The sequence below is a fragment of the Tachyglossus aculeatus genome, chromosome X4 (genome assembly GCF_015852505.1).
Source record: "Tachyglossus aculeatus isolate mTacAcu1 chromosome X4, mTacAcu1.pri, whole genome shotgun sequence".
Taxonomy (NCBI): Eukaryota; Metazoa; Chordata; class Mammalia; order Monotremata; family Tachyglossidae; genus Tachyglossus; species Tachyglossus aculeatus.
This window is the reverse complement of record NC_052098.1, coordinates 26,692,983-26,715,190: the sequence shown is the minus strand read 5'-3', so window position 1 is coordinate 26,715,190 and position 22,208 is coordinate 26,692,983. Positions and strand designations below refer to the sequence as shown.

Genomic DNA, 22,208 nt, shown 5'->3' with positions numbered 1-22,208 from the left:
TAAAGGGTTGCCAATGGGCAATTTGGTAAATAGGAACTTTGCAGTGAGGGTAAAGCTTTAGGGAAAATCAGTGCTTTTTTCCTACATAAAAAACAAAAAACAAACCATAAAACAACCTTCCAGATCTGTTGACCTCCACGTCTGAGCCTGACTTCAGGACCATCCAGAGGCAGCACTTTCAGGGCCCCAACCATTCCCCAGGAGAGTGGTTGGTATGGCACCAAATTCATCTGTTGGAATAAATGATCTTCCCTCCTGCCTCGCCCCTCTGCCCCCCCTCCACATCCCTCTAGCAACTCCATCACCTAGGAACTGGCCCTCTTGTCTTTGAGACTATTGTAGGCAGAGATGAACAGTAAGTTTCTTCAATAATAATAGTTCTGGAGATTGGAGCTGGGCTAACTAGCTGCTGGTGGCAGGAGCAGAATGGCACTTAAAAAAAATCCTCCTTTTTTCCTATTTTCTTCACCTAGCATAGTATTTGTTTTCCTGGGGGTGACCGTTGACATTTGTTGGCTGGATCTGCAGTTGTTTAAGTGAAATGGATGTTTGAGCACTATTGGGCTTGATTTGCTCCGAGTAGAAAACCTAAATGATTACACTGCTGCCTTCTCAAGTGCATTTACTGCGGGTGATAAGATAGAATATTCCCTCTGCTTCTCGCATACCTAAAGTCCTAGGAAACCTAGCCAGCTCTAGTTTGATTTACTTCTGAGGGACAGACAGCCATGCCATTTTAAGTTCAAGCAGTGCTCACCCTAAATGCCAAGGGGCAAGAAAAGGTGTCTGACCATATTTTCATGGGCCAAGTATGCAGAGAGTCTCTCTTGCAGCCCTTGCACGCATGGATGCAATGCCATCGCTGACTGCATCATCTTCAAACTGAAGAGCAACTCTACAATTAACCATTTTAAATTTGTGACTTCTTAACATGTTTTACAAAAAGCTTTTTTTTTCCTGAAAAATCATTTTTATTCTTAATACCAACATAACAAAATCTTCCTTGTAGCCCCATGGCCTAGTAGAAGCGGCATGGCCTAGTGGAAAGAGCACAGGCCTTGGAGTCAAAGGACCTGGGTTCTAATCTTGCTCTGCCACATACCTGCTGTGTGACCTTGGGCAAGTCACTCAACCTCTCTGTGTCTCAGTTCTCTCATCTGTAAAATAGGGATTCAATACCTGTTCTCCCACCTACTTCGAATGTGAGCCCCATGTGGGATCTGACTATCTTGTATCCACCCCAGAGCTTAGTACAGTACTTGGCATGTAGTAAGCACTTAACAAATGCAACAATTATTAATTGTTACTGTTATTTTTAAAAATGCACATTCAGGAAATTCTCCTATAACTTGGGGATTACGGTCTTGAAGAAACTCTCATTAAATAAATTAATTTGTCATATTTCCCACTATCGTATTACACCGCACACATACACACAACCGTTTCTTCTAGGATCACGTCACATTCTATCCAGGCATTTACATGTTGTTGGAAGAAATTTCCCTGTTCTTCAAGTACAGTTCTTACCAAAATAAATAGTGAAAATACATACTGTAGAGTAATGGGGTCTATGAACGTACACACACAAGGTATGATTGTCCTTTTTAAAGATGATACCAGATGGTGAGAGACTATTCATGCGTTTGGGTGTGGCTGTGAAGAGGGACGTGTGACCGATCAATCAGTCACTAGTATTTACTGAGCACCTACTGTGTGCAGAGCACTAAGTGCTTAGAGACAACACGATAGATTTAATTAAAATAATCCATTCTACGGTTTGAATGCTACAACAGGAGTGATTTATAATGGGGTTAATGTTCAGAAGAAGGGAGTCAAAAAAATGGAAGAGCCTACCCTCTTTTTGGTATAAATTCCTCTGTTTTCCAAGCTGTCGTGTGTGCGTGTGTGTGTGTAAAGTATGTGCATGTGAAGATTGCTCTTTACTAAAAATATATGTAAGTTAAACCAAGTCATTTGGCTTGGTTTATTTACAAACTATGTACTGTTACTCAGGAAATTTGTGTGGTGAATTTTAAGTGAGACCAACTAAAACTTACTGAATTTGGAGGAGAGTTTGCCATGGGAATCCTGACAGGCCTTTAATCGAACTTAGCAGGAGCTGCTATGATTAAATATGTTGTAACACCACAGTGATCTATCATAGTTTTAAAATAAAAATGCTGTACAGACTGCTACTAAGAAAAAAGTGATAGTCCTTTATTAATTTTACATTTTTATTAGCTTCACAATCAAGAGCATTCTGTAACAAAGTGAATATTTTATCAAAAGTCAAACAATATGTTTTAAAAATCACAAGAAACATTTAAAATGAGTGTCCTGGCATTCTTACAATGTTACCTCTGGCAGTGATAATATTTTGGGATTTTTTTTTGTAAGTTCTTGTTAGGGTATAATTAATAAAGAATTTTTGTTTAAAGACTTACCTTTTTCTCTAGAAAATATAGTTTTTCAGTTATGGACACTGAAAAGAAAATGACTGTCTCCTAGCAAATTTTTTTTTAAAAAAAACTTTCTTCAGGGGATAACCAATTCACATGGGCTACTGAAATGAACAGTCAACTATTCTCATAGTCTATGTTATACAAAACTTCTAATTTTATCCAAAGAGAAGTATTTCTTGATTTTGCGTCTTTTCCTGCAAGTATATATATTATGCTCCACCTCATTATGCCAATATTCTTCAAGATCAAGCATTTTGAATGCTACAACAGGAGTGATTTATAATGGGGTTAATATTCAGAAGAAGGGAGCCAAAAAAATGGAAGAGCCTTCCCTCTCTCTGGTATAAGTTCCTCTGTTTTCCAGGCTGTTGTGTGTGTGTGTGTGTGTGTGTGTGTGTGTGTGTGTGTGTGTGTGTGTGTAAAATATGTACAGGTGTGTTTGTAATACAGACCTTTTAAAATGAGGTTAGAATTACTTGTCTTTATGTGAAAACAAATCCAGTTTTGAAATAACCTATGATTTTAAATACTAGTTTTGCAGCTGTGCTAAATGGTAGCTTTCATTCTTGGCAGAGAATTCTTTAATGTTGTGTCTCTGAGTGCTCCAATGTTCAACCAAGCTGTGGAAGCTGCTTTTGCATTTATTTCTCTTTGGGAAGGAAAGGGAGTGGGGCAAAGTCTTCTAAATCACTGCCCTTTACAGGCTGGATGTCTTGAATTTAGTATCAGTGGCTGTATAATCACGACAAGTTGTGTAACCCTCTCTCTGATATATGCAAGCCCTGATGCAAACCCTGGGTCGATTGGAAGAACTTCTACAGAGAAGTGTCCTCTAGGTAGATCTTTAGGTAGATGAATATTAACAAAGAAAATCTATCCATTTGTTTAGGGGGAGAGTTTTCCCATGTAGGTACAACAACTAGGAAATGTTTTGTTCTTCAGAGTAGCTCTACCTTTGAGATGTTTTGAGGAATAGTACAGTGCTGTGCATACAGTAAGCACTCAATAAATACGATTGAATAAATGAATAAATGACTGCCATGTAATTTACTTGTAAGTAAGGAGGTGAGATGCTCCTGAGAAATTCAGAAAAATGCAAGTGCTTAAATCATGAAATTTTCATTACCAAAAACTCATATTGATATTTCACATATGGAAGCACACATACGCACCCACACACATGCATGTGTGGGTGTGTGTTTCTATATGTGAAATAATATGAGTTTTTGGTAATGAAAATTTCATGATTTAAGCACTAGTAATGAAATATATAATAATATATGTAACCTTACAATTGCATTATGACAATAGATTTCAGTCTGCTTACTGATATTTCAGTAGTTTCATGCTGGCCTCAGAAACGTTACTCTGAAATACTAGGGAAGGCAGAAGCGTTTTGTGAAATGATAGAAATGTATAATTTTGTTTAGTCTCTCAACATAACTGTTTAAGTGTATATTGTACTTGTTAGCATTGCACCTCTGTCAGTTCGTAACAAGAAATGTGTGTTTAATGTAAACTCGTTAAAATAAATATGTCTGCCAAGTTGTTTTCCCACATAATTTCAAGTGTTTCTCAGAAATTATCACAACAGTGCTCCAAGACATTCATTGAATATTTCCCAGAATCTGTAATTTTAAAAAATGAACTTTCTGGTATTTTTTTATTTTTGTTTTTCTCTCCATATATAATACACTTTTGCTACAAACACCCTGTCTTAGTGATGCCAAGCAGTATATTAGAAGGATAAAAATAGTCTAAGAAAAAAGGAGAGACATTAATTGGCTGAAGGTAATAGAGGGCATATGAATCGGTAAAGCTTTTCACCCAAAAGAAGGGTTTTAAGTAACCTGATTTGAAAATGTAGATTCAGGGTTGAAATACCAGCCCATTGCACATAGTTCTGGTTCATCTAGTAAAACAGATTTATTTTTTTGTCGGGGAGGGAGAATTAAGGGAGAGAATTGAAAGACTTTAGACAAAATCTTAATTTTTAAAAAGAATTTTCCGAACTCAAAAATCTTCAAGGATTTTAAACTTCACTGTACTCTCTTCCACAGAAATCCTCTCCCAAACTCCCCTTTACATGACCAACCCTTTCAGACTCATCAACATGGTAGGGAACTTTGTGTTTTTCTTCTACCGTAATCAATTAAATGGACGGAGTGTTCCTGTTCATATTATCCGAGATAATCATTCTGAGCCCATCACTTGTTTTCCAAGTGACCCAGAAGTTAGAATGAAATGTATCCTAACTCCTGGGTCACATTCTGAAACATCTCCAACTAACCCGTAGGTCAGCAATATCCAGGAATCGAGTTCAGGATGATTAACTGTGGTTACTCTTCACAGACGTAATACAAAGGGTATGTGTGTGTCTGTGCATCTATAGCTACATTAATAATATCTAGAGAGAGAAAACTCTAGGTGATTTTCCCAGTGTGTGATGGTCAAATGATACAAAGGAAAGGAACTGGAGATAAAATATAGTCCAAGATTTGTGAATTATTGAAAGGAGATAGATATTTAAAATGAGACTTCGGAACTAGAGATTCGCATTAGCTTTATGGGCCTTATGTTGTTTGCAGTGAATAAACAACCATATGAAATCAGTTAATAACGATATAAACAGTAGTGATATTGTGGCATGGCTTGGTTAAGTCCGGTTGTATTGAAGAATTTAAACAAGTTCTGTGCTTCAGTAAATGTTCAAACACTGTGTTTGTGCTTGTCTTGATCATTAGGGAGAAGGGAGACAAAATTGAAAGCTTTTGTCATATACATGGTGAAGGTCATTGATTATTATTGAGTAGATTCTAGGAGAAAATTTTGCATTTGAGATTATTGAAAATAGGAAATTAATATTACAAAAAGTATGTAAGTATGAATGGTGAACACCTGTTCTTGTATTAATGTAAGCGCTCAATAAATACTCTGGATTGGTTGACGGATTGATAATATCTTCAGAAAAATCCTGATGGCTGTTTGTCATTTTATTAAGCACTTTAAGTTCATCAAAGGAGACAGTGGATTAATTTAAAAAACACACTTAAAGATTCAACATTATTCAGAAATTTAAAATAGTAATAACAACATAATAATTCTGGAATTTGTTAAACACATACTATGTGCTACGCACTATACTAAGCACTGGGGTAGAGAAGCAGCATGACTCAGTGTAAAAGAGCAGGGGCTTTGGAGTCATAGGTCATGGGTTTAAATCCCGGCTCTGCCAATTGGCAGCTGTGTGACTTTGGGCAAGTCACTTAACTTCTCTGTGCCTCAGTTGCCTCATGTGTAAAATGGGGATGAAGACTGTGAGCCCCACGTGGGACAACCTGATCACCTTGTAACCTCCCCAGCGCTCAGAACAGTGCTTTGTACATAAGTGCTTAATAAATGCCACTATTATTATACAGTATATGCAGTTTGGACACAGTCCCTGACCTAAACAGGACTCACGGCTTAAGTAGGAGGGAGAACAAATATTGAACCCCCATTTTACAGAGGAGGAATCTGAGGCACAGAGAAGTTCACTGATTTAGTCGAAGTCACACAAGCAGGCAAATGGTCGAGCTGGGATTAGAACTCAGGTCCTCTGACACATGCTCTTTCCACTAACCGCGATGGAACAGGTATAATATGTACTGTAACAGAAATGGAAATGATTTACTCTGGAAATCTTAGCTGTATTAAGTCATGTGTTAAGTGATTTGCATTCTGCTGGAGATAGGAATAACCCAAGCTGTGTTACTGGGTGATAGTCTCCCATTCCCACCTCTGGACCAAAAGAACACAACCCCTTCATTAGCAATGACCAGCAGCACCCTAATTTGGGCTGACTCTCAAGAGTCCAACTACCAGAGACCAATGATATAACTAAATATACAATAACTAAATATGTAGTACATAACTAAATGTACAGAAGTAGCGTGGCCTAATGGAAAGATGACCTCATATCTCTCATTCAACACACATATTCAATCTGTCACCAAATCCTGTCAATTTTACCTTCACAGCATCTCTAAAATCTAGGCGCCTCCTCTGCTCTCCACCCCCCTAACTGTGGGTGTCCCTCAAGGTTCAGTTCTGGGTCCCTTTCTATTTTCCACTACCACCCACTCCCTTGGAGAACTTATTCACCCACCCCCTTAGCTTCAACTACTACCTCTATGCAGATGATTCCCAAATCTACATCTCCAGCCCTGATCTCTCTCCCTCTCTGCTATCTCATTTCCTCCTTCCTTCAAGACATCTCTACTTGGATGTCCTGCTGTTACCTAAAACTTAACATGTCCAAAACAGAACTCCTTGTATTCCCAACCAAAGGTTGTCCTTCTGACTTTCCCACCACTGTCCTTCCTGTCTCAAAAGCCCATAACCTTGGCATTATCCTTGAATCCTCCCTCTCATTCAACCCACATATTCAATATATCACTAAATCCTGTCTGATCAACCTTCACAACATCACTAAAATCTGTCCTTTCCTCTCCATCCAGACTATCACATTAATCCAAGCACTTATCCTATCCCACCTTGATTATCCTATCAGCCTCCTTGCTGACCTCCCTGCCTCCTGTGTCTCTCTTCTTCAGTTCATACTTCACTCTGCTACCCAGATCATTTTTCTACAAAAATGTTCAGTCCACATTTCCCCCTCCTCAAGAATCTCCAATAGTTGCCCTCCACCTCCACATCAAACAGAAACTCCTTACCGTCGACTTCAAAGCACTCACACTTTACCCCTCCTACCTCACCTCGCTACTCTCCTATCACAACCCAGACCACACACTTCACTCCTCTAATGCCAACCAACTCACTGTACCTCAATCTCACTTATCTCACTACTGACCCGTCACCTACATCCTGCCTCTGGCTTGGAACACTCTCCCTTTTCATATCCAACAGACAACTATTGAAGGCACATCTCCTCCAAGAGGCCTTCCCTGATTAAACACTCATTTCCTCTTTTCCCATTCCCTTCTGTGTTGCCCTGACTTGCTCCCTTTTATTCACCATCCCAGCCCCCTAGAACTTATGTAGATATCCATAATTTATGCATTTATATTAATGTCTGTCTCCCCATCAAGACTGTAAGCTTGTTGTGGGCAGAGATTGTGTCTGTTACAGTGTTGTGTGGTACTCGCCCAAGCACTTACTACAGTGCCCCACACACAGTAAATGCTCAATAAATACTTTTGATTAATTGATTAATTCATTTGATTAGAATCTGCCCTTTCCCCTCCATCCAATGCTGTTCCTGTGCTGATTTATGCACTTGTTATATTCCCCATAGTCTATTGCATCAGCCTTCTCACTGACCTCCCTGCCTCCTGTGTCTCCCCACTCTAGCTTTTACTTCACTTTGCTGCCCCGATCATTTTTCTAAATAATCGTTCAATGTCTCCCCACTCCTCAAGAACCTCCAGTGGTAGCCCATCTGCCTACGCATTCAACATGGACTCCTTTCCACTGGTTTAAGCACTTAGTCATCTCTCCCCCTCCTACTTTACCTCACTGATTTCCTACTACACCCCAGGCCACCCACTTCGGTCCTCTAACCCCAACCTACACACTGTACCTTGAATTTGTCTACCTTGCCACCAACCCCTTTACCAAATCCTCCCTCTGGCCTGGAACTCCCTCCCTCTTTACATACAACAGACCACCACTCTCCCCAACTTCAAAGCCCAATTAAAATCACATGTCCTCCAAGAGGCCTTCCCTGACTAAGCCTTCATTTCCCCTACTCCCTCTCATCAACATCATCAGTATTCATGGAGCACTCTGTGTAGAACATTGTAGTAAGTACGTGGGAGAGTACAATGCAGCAAAGTTGGCAGACACATTCCCTGTCCACAACAAGCTTACAATCTCTCCCTACTGCATTGCCCACACACTTGTTTCTGTACCCTTTAAGCACTTGATATTCACCCCACTCTGAGCCCCACAGCACTTAGGTACATATCAACCAGTCAATCAATTGCATTTATTGATCACTTTATGCAGAGCATTGTTCTAAGCATTTGTGAGACTATAACAAAGTTGGTGGACGCATTCCCCACCCATAATAAGTTTACAGTCTAGCGGTGGAGACAGACATTAATATAAATACATATTTAAAATAAATTACTTATAATCATAAATAAATATCCCTAATTGATTTTAATGTCTATCTCCCCCTCTAGATTGTAAGCTCTTCATGGGCAGGGAGCATGTCTACCAACTCTGTTGTACTCTCCCAACCACTTAGTACAAGTGTTCTGCACACAGTAAGTGTTCCATAAATACCATTGACTGATAGTTTGTTTTGGGGTCAGAGGACCTGGGTTCTAATCCTTGCTCCATGCTTGCCTGCTGTGTGACCTTGGGCAAGTTATTTAACTTATCTGTGTGTTAGTTTCCATATCTGTAAAATGGGGTTAAAATACCTCTTCTCCCTTCTAATTATTCATTCATTCACTCATTCATTCAATCGTATTTATTGAGCACTTACTGTGTGCAGAGCACTGTACTAAGTGCTTGGGAAGTACAAATCGGCAACATATAGAGACAATTCCTACCCAGCAATGGGCTCACAGTCTAGAAGCTAATTAGACTATTAGCTCCATGTGGGACAGGAACTCTGTTTAACTTGATTATCTTGAATCTACCCCAGCACTTCTTCATGTGCTCGGCACATAATAAGTACTTAACAATTATTATCATTATTGTAACTACATAACAAGAAAATACCATTCATTCATTTTACAGTGCTTAAATGCAAAATTATGTAAAGTTTCTAATCTTTTCAAGAACTTAATGCTAATTCTGGTTTATAATTCTTTACAGTAATGTTTATCCAAGCAGAGTATAGCTCCTTGTTTTCACAAGAAAAGACATTTATTTTCACAAGCCAAAATGGCTCATGGCATTCCTCCTTCAGCAATGTAGACCAAACTATTAAACCAAATATTTTTCCAGTGTAATTCTTCTTAATTGAAAAAATATATCTATAGAGTCAAGTTTTTTCCATTAAATAAGGTATACTTATAAAGTGATAATTGCTGCTGTTCATTTACAAGCAAATCTTAAAGTAAATGTTTGCGAAAATAGTGATAACCAAGTCAATATAAAACTCAGAGGCATGTGGTTAGGGTATGCAGGTCATGCACTGCATGACCCAGCAGAAATCTAAAAATGTGACAATTACACTGTACATAAAAATTCTTTTTAAGTTTTATTATAATACTCATTATGTTTACTTTCTCTGGACCAAAACAGCACACATATGCTGTCTAATCTCATGTAATGCTATGCAAGCCCAGCATGCTTTTCAAAAATTCATGATACTATTGTGGGATTTTTGGGTTGTTGTTTAAAGTCAAAGTCATGCCTTAGAAATACATCTCAATTCCAGCTGTGTTTAAAACAGCTTAGTGCATGCACAGAAGGCCTTGAAGGTAGAGCTACCTTGGAAAGGTAGTAGAAGGCATTTATGCAAGTTGTATTTGGAACAGAGGTCAAATGAGCTTGCAGAAAGGCACAAGCATTCTGGAATTCTTCTTTTGGAGATGGATGGGGTGGGACGTATCATCAAGAGAAGGAAATAAAATAAAAGGAATGAGAAACATAGGTTACAGAGTTTTGATGAGTTTCCAATCATTGGAGGGCATGGTTTCCAAATTTTACCCTCAACCCATTTAATTTTTCTTTTCACTTTTTTTTTGTTGTTATTTTTCAATGGAATTTGTTAAGTGCTTACTATGTTCCAGGCACTGTACTAAGCACTGAGATAGAAACAAGATAGGTTGGTCACAGTCCGTATCCCACATGGGACTCACAGTCTTAACCCCCATTTTATAGATGAGGTTAACTGGGGCACAGAGAAGTGAAGTGACTTGATCAAGGTCACACTGCAGACAAGTGGCAGAGCCAGGATTAGAACCCGGATTCCCAGAACTATGCTCTTTCCACTAGGCCCTGCTCCAAGAACTCATTATCATCACTGACAAGACACATCCTTCCACTGATGCTTGACCACATCACAATCCTTTCCTCCTTCAAAGCTCTTCTATAAAGTAGTTTCCTCCAAGAGGGACTCCCACTTTCCTGGCTATGTCACCCATTCAGCTACTTTAGCACTCATATGTATATCCATTTATGTGGTATTTAATTTTTCTTGAGTGACTTTAATCATTTATTTCTATTTTATTACTCCTTTACCTGCTGTACATTTGGCTATTTGGGCCCGTTTGTCTTCCCCCTCCAGGACTGCAAAGTCCTGGAGGGAAGGCACTTCACCTTTGACTTCTATTGTATGTTTCCCCACTTGCCTAGTACAGGACTCTGCACACAAGTGTGTAATAAATGCTGTTGATGCTGATGATGACTTTATAGAATGCACGCAGGATACATAGCTTTATACTAGGCATTGAGATGAATTAACGGAATTAAACCTTAATTCCAATTTGGTGATGTGATTACTGTTTGTTAGCACCACAATGAGTCAAACAGCAGCCTCACTGCAATCTGATTCAGGAGCCTACTGAAAATATATTTATCTATTTCCTGCTTCTTTAGATGTGTATCAGGCAGCCGATATCAAATTTGCACTTTTAAGCAAAGTGAGTTTTATCCATGTGGAGAGGGCATCTGTATGCATTTGCTCATTTAAGTATATAGCAGATTTACAATAGCCTAAATTGAAGGAAAATGCTCCACTAGTCGGACTTTCAAGGTTCTTAGCATGTCCTGGTTTTTAACAGCAACCAAAAGAAATATCAGCCTTTGTAATCCTTTCCATCAAATACTCTGTAATGATTTAGACAATGCGATTATAGTCCTATGTGCCCCTGTCGACCAGTGTTTGATGACTGGAAACCTATCGGTGAAGGAATTTGGTGGAAAGGAACTAGTCTGTATGGCATTCAGTAGACATTGTCATTCCCATTTGCTTGTCAAAATACAAGATTGGTGGCAGCGTCAACTGACTGAAGGTGACAGCATATTCTGAGCTGTTGGAAAGTAAGACCCCCGTCTCTCCTCCGCCCAGAAAACAATGGCATCAGTATTTGATCATTGAATCTATTTCTATCAATATGTACTGAAATGGATTGCCTGAAATTACACTGGAGAATTTTTAAGTCTGACCTCCAGGCAACTTCCTAGTTACTAGCAAAAATGAAAGTGTGAAATGCTTTTTAATGTATATTTAACAACAGATAGTCTGGTGATTACTGATGTGTATTCTCAAAGGACTTTTCCCTTTGCTATCAGAAGAGGATGTTGAAACAACATTTTTACACATTTATGTATCTACATCTATTCCCATATTTACTTTTTAAATGCTTGTAACTCTCATGTGCCACAAGATGGTTTAAAAAGTCACCTATTTCAAGCTTAACTCAAAATTAAATCACAGCATTACAATCAGTTTTGGGAGACAGCATCATTTCATTCTGCTTTTTGATGTACCTACTTCGGAATGCTAGTCAAATGCCATTTTCACCAAAAATGAGAAAACACAGGGTATAGTTCGTTTTTCCATATGATATTCATTTTGGCCTTGGTTCCAAATCGGTGGGCTTTTTTTGTGAAGAAATCCCTCATCATTGGGACTGACTGCATTTAAGAGTAAATTCCATCAACTGTATTTAATTCTTTCCTATGGTAGCACCATCTAATAAGGATTAAGGTACAGTTTTCTGCATTTACAGTGGGTTGTGCAGCAAGATTTCATGTCTTACACTAATGTATGCTAAGCAGTTGCATAGTGCATAGATCACTGTTGCTAAAATAGCAGTATTGAAGGCATTTTAGATAACAGAGCCCCAGTGGTCTACATTTTGTTTGCTCTGACATTATTAAACTCAATCTGTTTCTCTAACTGTGACTCTAATTACTGCATTTGCATGGCAGAAAAGTTTGCTTTGTGGGTCGACTTCTATTACCAGAGCTTGCATGTTGTTTTCTGCACTTAGTGCACTCAGCAGAGCCCCTTGAATCAAATTGAATAATTATGCCAAATCAATAAGTTTTTGTGTTTGTCTTTGTTGTTTCTTTGATGTGGCCTCCAGGATGCTGCAGGCAAGGTGCTGGACCGCTGGGCCATCATGTCCCGAGAAGAAGAGATCATTACCCTTCAGCAGTTCTTGCGGTTTGGAGAAACCAAATCTATTGTAGAGCTGATGGCGATTCAGGAGAAAGAAGGGCAAGCTGTCGCAGTGCCGTCTTCAAAGACAGACTCAGATATAAGGACTTTTATCGAAAGCAATAATCGCACCAGGAGTCCAAGTCTCCTTGCTCACCTGGAGAATAGCAATCCTTCCAGCATCCATCATTTCGAAAACATCCCTAACAGCCTCGCATTTCTGCTCCCATTCCAGTACATAAATCCAGTCTCTGCCCCACTGCTCGGGTTGCCTCCAAATGGCCTCCTGCTGGAGCAGCCAGGGCTGAGGCTGAGGGAACCGAGCCTTTCGACCCAAAATGAATATAACGAGAGCAGTGAATCAGAAGTGTCTCCCACACCTTACAAGAACGAGCAAACGCCCAACAGGAATGCCCTAACCAGCATTACCAATGTGGAGCCCAAAACGGAGCCAGCTTGTGTATCCCCCATTCAGCCATCAGCGCCAATTAATGAGTTAGCCAAAACCGAGCACACGAAGAGCTCATTTCGTATCCACCGAATGAGAAGGATGGGTTCAGCCTCCAGGAAGGGAAGAGTGTTTTGCAATGCATGTGGTAAAACTTTCTATGACAAAGGTACGCTCAAGATTCATTACAATGCTGTCCATCTGAAAATCAAACACCGCTGTACGATCGAAGGCTGCAATATGGTCTTCAGCTCACTCCGAAGTCGCAATCGCCACAGCGCTAACCCCAATCCCCGCCTTCACATGCCCATGCTGAGGAATAACCGTGACAAAGATTTAATTCGAGCCACATCCGGTGCTGCCACGCCCGTCATAGCCAGTACGAAATCGAATCTCACGCTGACGAGTCCGGGCCGGCCTCCAATGGGTTTTACCACTCCTCCGCTGGACCCCGTTTTGCAGAATCCGCTTTCGAGCCAGCTGGTGTTTTCTGGATTGAAGACCGTCCAACCTGTTCCCCCATTTTACCGAAGTTTGCTTACTCCAGGGGAAATGGTTAGTCCTCCGACCTCTCTTCCCACCAGCCCTATCATACCGACCAGTGGCGGAGCAGAGCCGCATCCCCCACCTCCCTCTGAGCCAGTGGTTCCGGTTATGATGATGGCAGCGCATGAACCAAGTCCAGACCTGGCTCCCAAGAAGAAACCAAGGAAATCGAGCATGCCTGTCAAGATAGAGAAGGAGGTCATCGACACTGCTGATGAGTTTGATGATGAGGATGATGAGCCCAATGAGAGCGGAGCCATGGTCAGTGAAATCGGACATGACAACCACTGCCATTCCCATGAAGAAATGAGCCCAGGTTTGTCCGTGAAAGATTTCTCCAAACATGCTAGGAGCAGGTGCATTTCCAGGGCGGAAATAAGAAGGGAAGACAGTATGACGTCAGAGGACCAAGAGCATGAGCGAGACTATGAAAATGAGTCGGAATCTTCAGAGCCGAAGCTGTGTGAGGAATCGATGGAAGGGGATGATCGAATTGAAACTGAAGTGAATGACAAGCCCATGATGAATAACGAGAGACCCGATGAAAACCACAATGAGCCTTCTCACCAGGATGTCATCAAGGTGAAGGAAGAGTTTACAGACCCCACATACGACATGTTTTACATGAGTCAATATGGACTGTACAATGGGGGTGGCGCCAGTATGGCTGCACTGCACGAAAGTTTTACATCGTCTTTGAACTACGGCAGTCCTCAAAAGTTCTCTCCAGAAGGCGACCTGTGCTCTAGCCCAGACCCCAAGATCTGTTATGTGTGCAAGAAGAGTTTCAAAAGCTCCTACAGTGTGAAGCTTCACTACAGGAACGTTCACTTGAAAGAGATGCACGTCTGCACAGTGGCCGGTTGTAACGCTGCATTCCCATCACGGCGAAGCAGAGACAGGTCAGTAAATCTTCATTGACTGCTAAAGCTTTGTCGTTCAGTATAACACTGGACTTATCATTAGACAATTCAACTTAAGGTGTTTTGAAACAATATAGAGATTCCTTGCTGTGACCAAATGATAGCCACACTGTCATGTTAATGAAGGAATTGTCACATTTGTGTTTGTTGATTGTTGGCATGAAGAACCATATAGCATTTTATCGAGTAATGCATGCCATTCTCTCAGTGTGTGTGTGTGTGTTGGGGGGGGGGGTGTATTCATGCATATGTATGTGTGTAATGCCACATTTACACACCCCTGTCTGCCCCATATTCCTTCACTTAGAAGCCGCAGCTTCTGTTAAATATAATTGCTTTTCCCTGCGGCTTTTAATTAAGTAAATATATTATCTTCATGCACACATATCTGTCCAATATAGAAACAGAAATTTACGGATGGAAAGAACCATAGGTCCAGGACATCGGGACACTCTGCATTTCCGTAGGTATAACCAGAAATGTTATGATTCCTTAAATGGGTATTCATTATGTCCTCAAATTTGCTAATACTAGTGATATTTCTAAGGAAATCTGTGACCAAAAATGTTTTGACCATGGGTAGTGTTTTATGATTTGTTGTTTTTTTAAAAAAAAGCCACCACCAAAAAATACTCTACATTTGCTTCTCTCATGTAAAGTCTACTAACTGCAGTGGGAGATGTGCACAAAAGGGATGGGAGGTCCTTATGAGGGTTTAGGATCAGTTAGAATATATTATGCGGGGCCTGCAGATGACATCACATTGTAGCTATGCTGCTTCAGTATTGAAACAGTTGGGTTTAAACAGAAGCAGCTGGACCTAAACCTCTTAGGCTTTTGATACAATGTTCTTTTTTATTTCTAAAGAAAATGTAATATGAGTGGAATTTGTCAAGGTGGTCAGTGGTGGGATAACACGTCATGCCACACTTGTGGAAATAAGCTAGTGAGCATATTGTTTACATAATGGAATATCCCTAGTTCATTCACAGTGGTTGGTTCCTGTTATTATATTGAATGTGGTTCATCAGTTGTGAATTCTGTCTTTAAAACTAATGCAAGAAATGCTTATGAGGGAAAAATCAACAGAAACAGAAGAAGAAATTTCAAGTCAGCTCAAAGGTTTCCATTTGGACAGCAACACAGTTCCTTGAGCTTATTTAGGTGAACTTGTTGGATTTGAAACTTTCTGCAGAGAAGTGTTGAGGAAAGATAGTTCTGTCAACTTGGCTCTAAGTCTTTTCCTAGCATACGAATTCTCAAAAACAGAAAATTCATTTCTTCAATGGCATAAGACCTGGCCACAAAATGCAGAAGTCTTCAAGAAAAATTGTTAGTTCCCTTTAGAGAGATCAGAATGAGATATAGATAGAAGAAATCCTTATATATGAAAATCTTGCTTTTCTTCTTTTAAAAATGTTGTCATTTGCAAAGTTTGGTTTTATTTCCTGGTGTGACTCTTTCAGTTACCCCAAATCTTTTTCACATGCCTAAAACATGTCCGATAAACAGTGATAAAATTTGAATGTAAAAGAGATTTGCTCAGTAGTGTCAAAAACACCCCCTCTCCCCCACCCAAATTTGGGATTTGGGAGGGATTATTATTCACTTTTTTAAATTGGCAAATGTTAGTTTGAGCCATCATCCTAATGATTATGAGATTATTGATGGGATATTTATTAAGGAAAACTAGCTTAATAACCTGCATAAAACATTTATTAAAATGGAATATTGAAGTCAAGCCAAAATTTCATTACATTTTCATAGATCTCTATCACACTTTCTTTACTTGGTTGAAAGAATTGTGAGCCATCTTTTCGAATAATTACTCTAAGAATAAAAGGCTAAATTCCTGAAGATTCACATTTTTATTTCTATCAAATAACTAGGTAACTCAAACACCCATCTTTTCATATAAGTGTAAATGCTTCTCAGAAATGGGCCTGTCTGTTTGAAAGATGTATTGATTGCAGAGGGCTAGTCAAACCTAGTAGCTTATTCCAAGGATTTAGACTAGTGATGGGCAGCCCTCTCTCACTGAAAGCTTCAGCTCTTTTGGAGAACAGCTGGAAGGTTGGGAGGATTAGTAAAACTCCTTGAACCTTTTTGGTTTCTATGAGGGGGAAACTGTGATTTCTCAAAAGGCAATTATTTATGTATCAGAAATATCCCACAGCACTGACCTTGCTTTGGGAGATTCGTCATCTGGGAAAACCCAGGGAAAGGAAGAGTTTTAAACCTCACTAAGGATTCGGTGATTGATTTGGGTTTTTGTATAAGATCCAGGATTTTGTGTCACATTGAAACAGGCTTTCCTGTCCTTAGTTTTTAAAGATTTTTCTGCTCATATTCTGGTTCTTGTATAGGCACAATTTTCATTATTGAGAAATGAAATTCTTAGCCGTGCTGCTTGGGAAGAAAAATTGATTTATGAGACTTTGTTGGTTGGAGCCCAATATTTTGAGGCAGTAACAACATTGAGAGAGGTGCCAAATCCTATAAAGCATAATCATCACATGATTCATTTTTGTTGGACTTTAATTTGAATTTAATTCCGAGTCTCTGTCTACCCATCATCCAATTTTGTCCAGTGAATCAATTCCTTTCCCTTTCTCGTAATACCCACCTTCAAGATCTTGGCTCATACTGCCTACTTACGTCCCTGTTCCCTTAACCTTACATTTTTTTCTAATTTCCTTCACTCTTATTGGTGAGCCAGAAAACCAGAAAACCAAAAAACAAAGTCCTTCTGATTCTCTTCCATATAACATTTCCTCATCCTTTCTAACGCAACAGGCTTTCCCAAGTCGATATGCTCATTTCCTTTCAATCCCACTGTTCTTAGGCCCATTTGATGTTTCTTTTCTCTCCCGGGACTTTTGCTCAGCCATCTCTGATTCCACAGCATCTTCCCTGTGCAAATAAAGCATTAGAAAAAATTTTGTGTGGAGGTCATAGGAGGGATGCAAGAACTGAAGCACACTTGTGTTAAAGCTAAAACTGTTAAGGTCAATAATATTTTGCATGCATGTAGCCTTGTCAGGATTTCCAGGCACCTACAAATGCCTCCAAGTGCAATCCTCCGAGCATCCCTCTGAGATAGCCATTCTGCAGGTATTGGTAGTTACAGTTCATGGATGTAAATAATGAAGTAGATCCTGAGACAGAGAGGGGATGACTTTTCCATTGCATTTCAGTTAGCTACCTCAGACTCCCTTAACTCTCAGGACCTCCCAGTTCAAAAACATAGAGAGAGGCTCTCTTTATAGGAAGGGAACTCCCTTCAGTATGCTAAAGAAAACAAGAGTGCCCACTTGCCAAATTTGTTTATTTGGATGATGGACAATATGTTCTAGATGTGAGAAGCAGCATGGACTAGTGGATAGAGCCCAGGCCTGGGATTCAGAAGGACCTGGGTTCTAATCCCAGCTCTACTTCTTAATCTGCTGTGTGACCCTGGGCAAGTCACTTAACTTCTCTAGGCCTCAATTACTTCATCTGTAAAATGGGGATTAAGACTGTGAACCCCATCTGTGTTCAACCTGTTTAGCTTCTATCTACCCCCTTGCTTAATACAATGCCTGGCACATAGTAAGGACTTAACAGATGCCCTAAAATCATAATCAGTATCCTTCAAAAAAAGTCGAACAAGAGGAAATGAGTTAAATTTAATGAAAAAGATTTATAATAGGCCAAAGGAAGAGCTTCTTAACTTTAAAGATGGTTAAAAACTGGACTGAATTACCAAAGGAAGCTGGGGAATCTTCTTCTCTGGAGACTTTTCAAATCAAACAGGGAACTATATACCTGAAAGTACATAGGTACAGTTAAGGAGAGGAATTATTTACTCTGGGAGGGACCTGTAACACTATTACTAAATTATTTGTGTAGTGTAAAACTCTTTGTATAATGCTGAAACATCCCACACTGCTCTGTTTGTAGTTCCAAGCATTTTGCCTCATTCCCATCACTGGATGCCAATCTATATAAAGGAAGGAGACTAAACTAGTCAATTCATCAGCCTTTGTTGAGTCTATGCAGATCAACACGAAGAAGGGATTTGACAGTTATCTGGTGAATGATTATTTTTGGCCTGAATCACCCAGTGTGTCTACATAGTCGAAATCAACTGAACATTTCATAATTCTTCACTTCCTTTGTACTGAGTAGGCACAGCCTATGTTGCTCTGATTCATTCATTCAGTCGTATTTGTTGAGCATTTACTGTGTGCAGAGCGCTGTACTAAGTGCTTACAGTTGGTACAGTTTCACAGGTCCAATCTCTTCTCGCTTTGAGAGGGAGAAATTGGCTCTAAATGATGAGGGCAAACTTGACAGCAAGTGAAAAAATTATACAGAACCTTAATTATTCTGTATAGCAGTTTGGCAATATTGAAACTCACTCTATTCCCCTTCTCCCACTGCCCAACAGCCAGGTTTTGGTACTAGTTCTTCTGGTTGCAGTTCTGCACAGTAGGATTCAAAAATAATCATCTGCATGGAGAATCTGCACCAATGTATGCCTGTATTAATAGATTTGTCCCTCAAAGATTTGGGTAAAAAATTAATTGCTCTGCTTCCCTCCCCCGCAACTCCTCCATCCATTCACATCTAATCATCTGATTTTGGTTTAGATCCCATGAACACTAAGTGACTGTGGATTGTCTGTGCTGAACAGAACCATTAGCACAATGCATTCAGCTTTTCTACACAAACAAATGCCAGTGTTCTTTACACCAATATCTATCATATGCTAGTACATTAGCACATATTTGTCCACCAGTGATTAGCCATTTTAAAATCCCTCTCACTAAAATAAGAATGACATTACTGAGAAAAGAAGATGCTATGCAAAAATACTGAGAAAAGAAGATGATATGCAAAAAATGAAGTGTATTTCTGCTTTGTATCTTTCAGTAATGTGAGCTTCAAAAACAAAGAGCTCTGCCATCCTTGTTTTTCCCTCCCTTTGAGTCTAGAAAATGCTCACTGTTGAGGTTTTTCTTATATATTCTCAGAAAAGTGAGCATGTGTGTTTGTTCTGCAAGGTGTAGAGGTGATTTAGCCACATGAATAAATTTAAAAACAAAATAATATTTGCTCAGAGTGATATATAAATAAATATGAGGCAACTTGGTGCCAAGTGTGAGCTTGTCATTTGATTGCTAGTTAAAGCAGTCCAGATTTAAACATGTAAACTTCTTGATTTGTATCAAGCAAGACATCTGTATTAGGTTTATTAAAACCTGCTGATGTCTCCAGAATTAAATTTGCTCCTCTATAGGCCTCTGGGTAGCTGTAGCTAAAAAGCAGAGATATATACTTTTGCTTCATCTGATTACCTGACTTTCAGCCCTGTACAGGTGTGCTTGAATAAATTAACATGAGATACCTCTGATGAGCCACCGCATAATATTAGCAACAGAGGTGAAGATGTGAAAAGCATGTTACCTGCCTCCTGTTATCACCTTCTTGATATGGCAGGATCCATTTTTCATCATGCACTGTGTTTGGAAACTTACATCGATAACTTTTTGGAGACTGTTTTTCAATAATTGTAAGAGACTTTTTTTTACTAGAAAAGAACTCCAAGAAGTGAAATATTTGGCATCAATTCATAATAACTATATTTGCCCTCATATAATTATCTGCTAAATATGACGTTTTTCTCTTCACCAAGTATGAGACACTTGGAGACATGATTTGGTTTCAGAAGCTATATTTTACCAGTTATTCATAATTTTTTAATGAATTATTTTTCCAAACTTCTGAAATTGAACCTTGTGGATCCAGTTGTTATTGATACTAAGAATGAAATTGGCTTCCCAAACCCCTTTTGTCTACACAATCAAACCAACAGATCAGTCGATTTGGGCATTTATTGCTTTCCACCACAATAATCTTCTCAAGTTGTCATCTCCTTTTCCCCATCAGGACTGTATCTGATGCACAAAGTACCCATTTGACTATCGTCATGACCATCAGCAATTATCTACTAAACATAACGTGTTGTGCATTTCACTATTCTAGGCGCAGAGGAAGATACGATGAAGTTGTATAAGCAGCATGATCCCTGGATACAATTAGAGCCTGCAATCTAAGGGTCGAACAGGAGAGGCGGGGAGGCAATACATAGAGAACAAAGTGCAATTTTCAAAAACAAATGAGAAAGACCAGCAGAATCATCACTTGAATAGAGTGAGGCAGTTCAAGAGGCCTCCCAGGGCCAAGCAGAGGGTCAAGTGGGGGTGGGGGTGGGGGTGTTAAATAGTTCCAAATGTTCTATTATACAAGTGGCAATGTCTCCGAGCTTGCTGGTCTTGTGCTGCCAAACCAAAAAAAAAATTAAAAAAAAGTTCTGTTCTTACACTTTTTTCTTTCAATATGAGTCATTTTGGTAGCTTAAACATCCCCAGTTGTACATATTCGCCAGCAAGCGGCACTGGGGTGGGGGCTTGCTGTGCACCCGGGTGCAGGTTTTGCAGCCAAATTCAGCCCTGGGTTCACTGGGTTCAGTGAACCCAAATTCACTGGGTTCAGCCCTTATTGTAAGATGTGACTAAAGCATCCCAGTGGCTGAGCTGCATTTGGGCACACCCCCAGGCTCTGCAGTTGGTTATCATGTTGATGGTTTTATCCATTGAAAAAGTAGGCAGGATGGGAAGGAACAGCCTCCTCCTGTTTGTTACTACAGACTGGAAACTCTGGGCATCCTAATTTTAACTTTGTATTGTAGAGACTCAAACATTCTGTCAGACCCAAATTGATTCTTGGACCTTTTTAGTGACTACATTGCTTGCTAGACTAACAGAATATAAATCCAATCATCCCCCTACTTATCCTCTCACCCTTCACAACAAAAATCTCACCAGCTCAGAGGCAATACCTGAATAACTCAGTGTGCCTTAAGATAGAGGAATGGTACTTTCCCCTTCTTGCACAGACTCAACTTTGATATCTCATGTCAAAAGAAGAATATTTAGAGGCCAGCTTTACACAGCAAGTAAGACCCAAGTCATTTAAGACATCCCTTTCCCGCCCCTTATGCGCTCTAAAAATATCCCCACAAAATGATCTCCTATTGCCTGAATTTTCATGATATTTCAGGCAAAAGCATCTAATCAATCAATGATATTTATTGAGCACTTCAATGTGCAGTGTACCATACTAAACACTTGTGAGGGTACAATAGAGTAAGTAGACACACTCCTGCCCTCAAGGAATTTTCAAGCTAGTGAAGGAGATTACAGTCCATAAGCACTTAGTACAGTGCTCTGCACACAGTAAGCGCTCAATAAATGCGACTGATTGATTTTACCACCTAATACAGTGCCCTACTGCACTAGGTATACCTATCCCAGGCCAAATTCACACTCATTTTCCTAAAAATGTCCCACAGATAAATATTTCTTAATGATGCAAATAGTTCATTGGGACAAAGAAAATGCCATATTTCAAGAGCAAGCTAAAACCACTGGGTTCAGCCCTTATTGTAATGGAGTGTTGAGAACTGCCATTCATTAGCAAGATACTTCACTCACTACCCTGCAGTTCTCCTGGGCTTCAGTAGGGTAAGGGGTGACAGGCACGATAAAGCTTAGTTCCGCAAAGTCTCCAAATACTGTCTTTTAGTCAGACTGAGGTGCTGACATCAGTGATCCTGGAGCAGGCTCTCAGTTGAGGGCTAGTGGTACTTA

The 22,208-nt window shown here is 39.7% G+C and overlaps 1 protein-coding gene across 1 annotated transcript in view; it reads left to right on the top strand.

The window, feature by feature from the left end:
• Positions 1 to 22,208, top strand: part of BNC2 (basonuclin 2) — a 362,642-nt gene that overhangs the window by 328,458 nt on the left and 11,976 nt on the right. The window contains exons 5-6 of the mRNA XM_038769759.1: positions 12,521 to 14,490; positions 14,913 to 14,978. Coding sequence (XP_038625687.1) covers positions 12,521 to 14,490; positions 14,913 to 14,978 — 2,036 coding nt within the window. The remainder of the gene's footprint in view (positions 1 to 12,520; positions 14,491 to 14,912; positions 14,979 to 22,208) is intronic.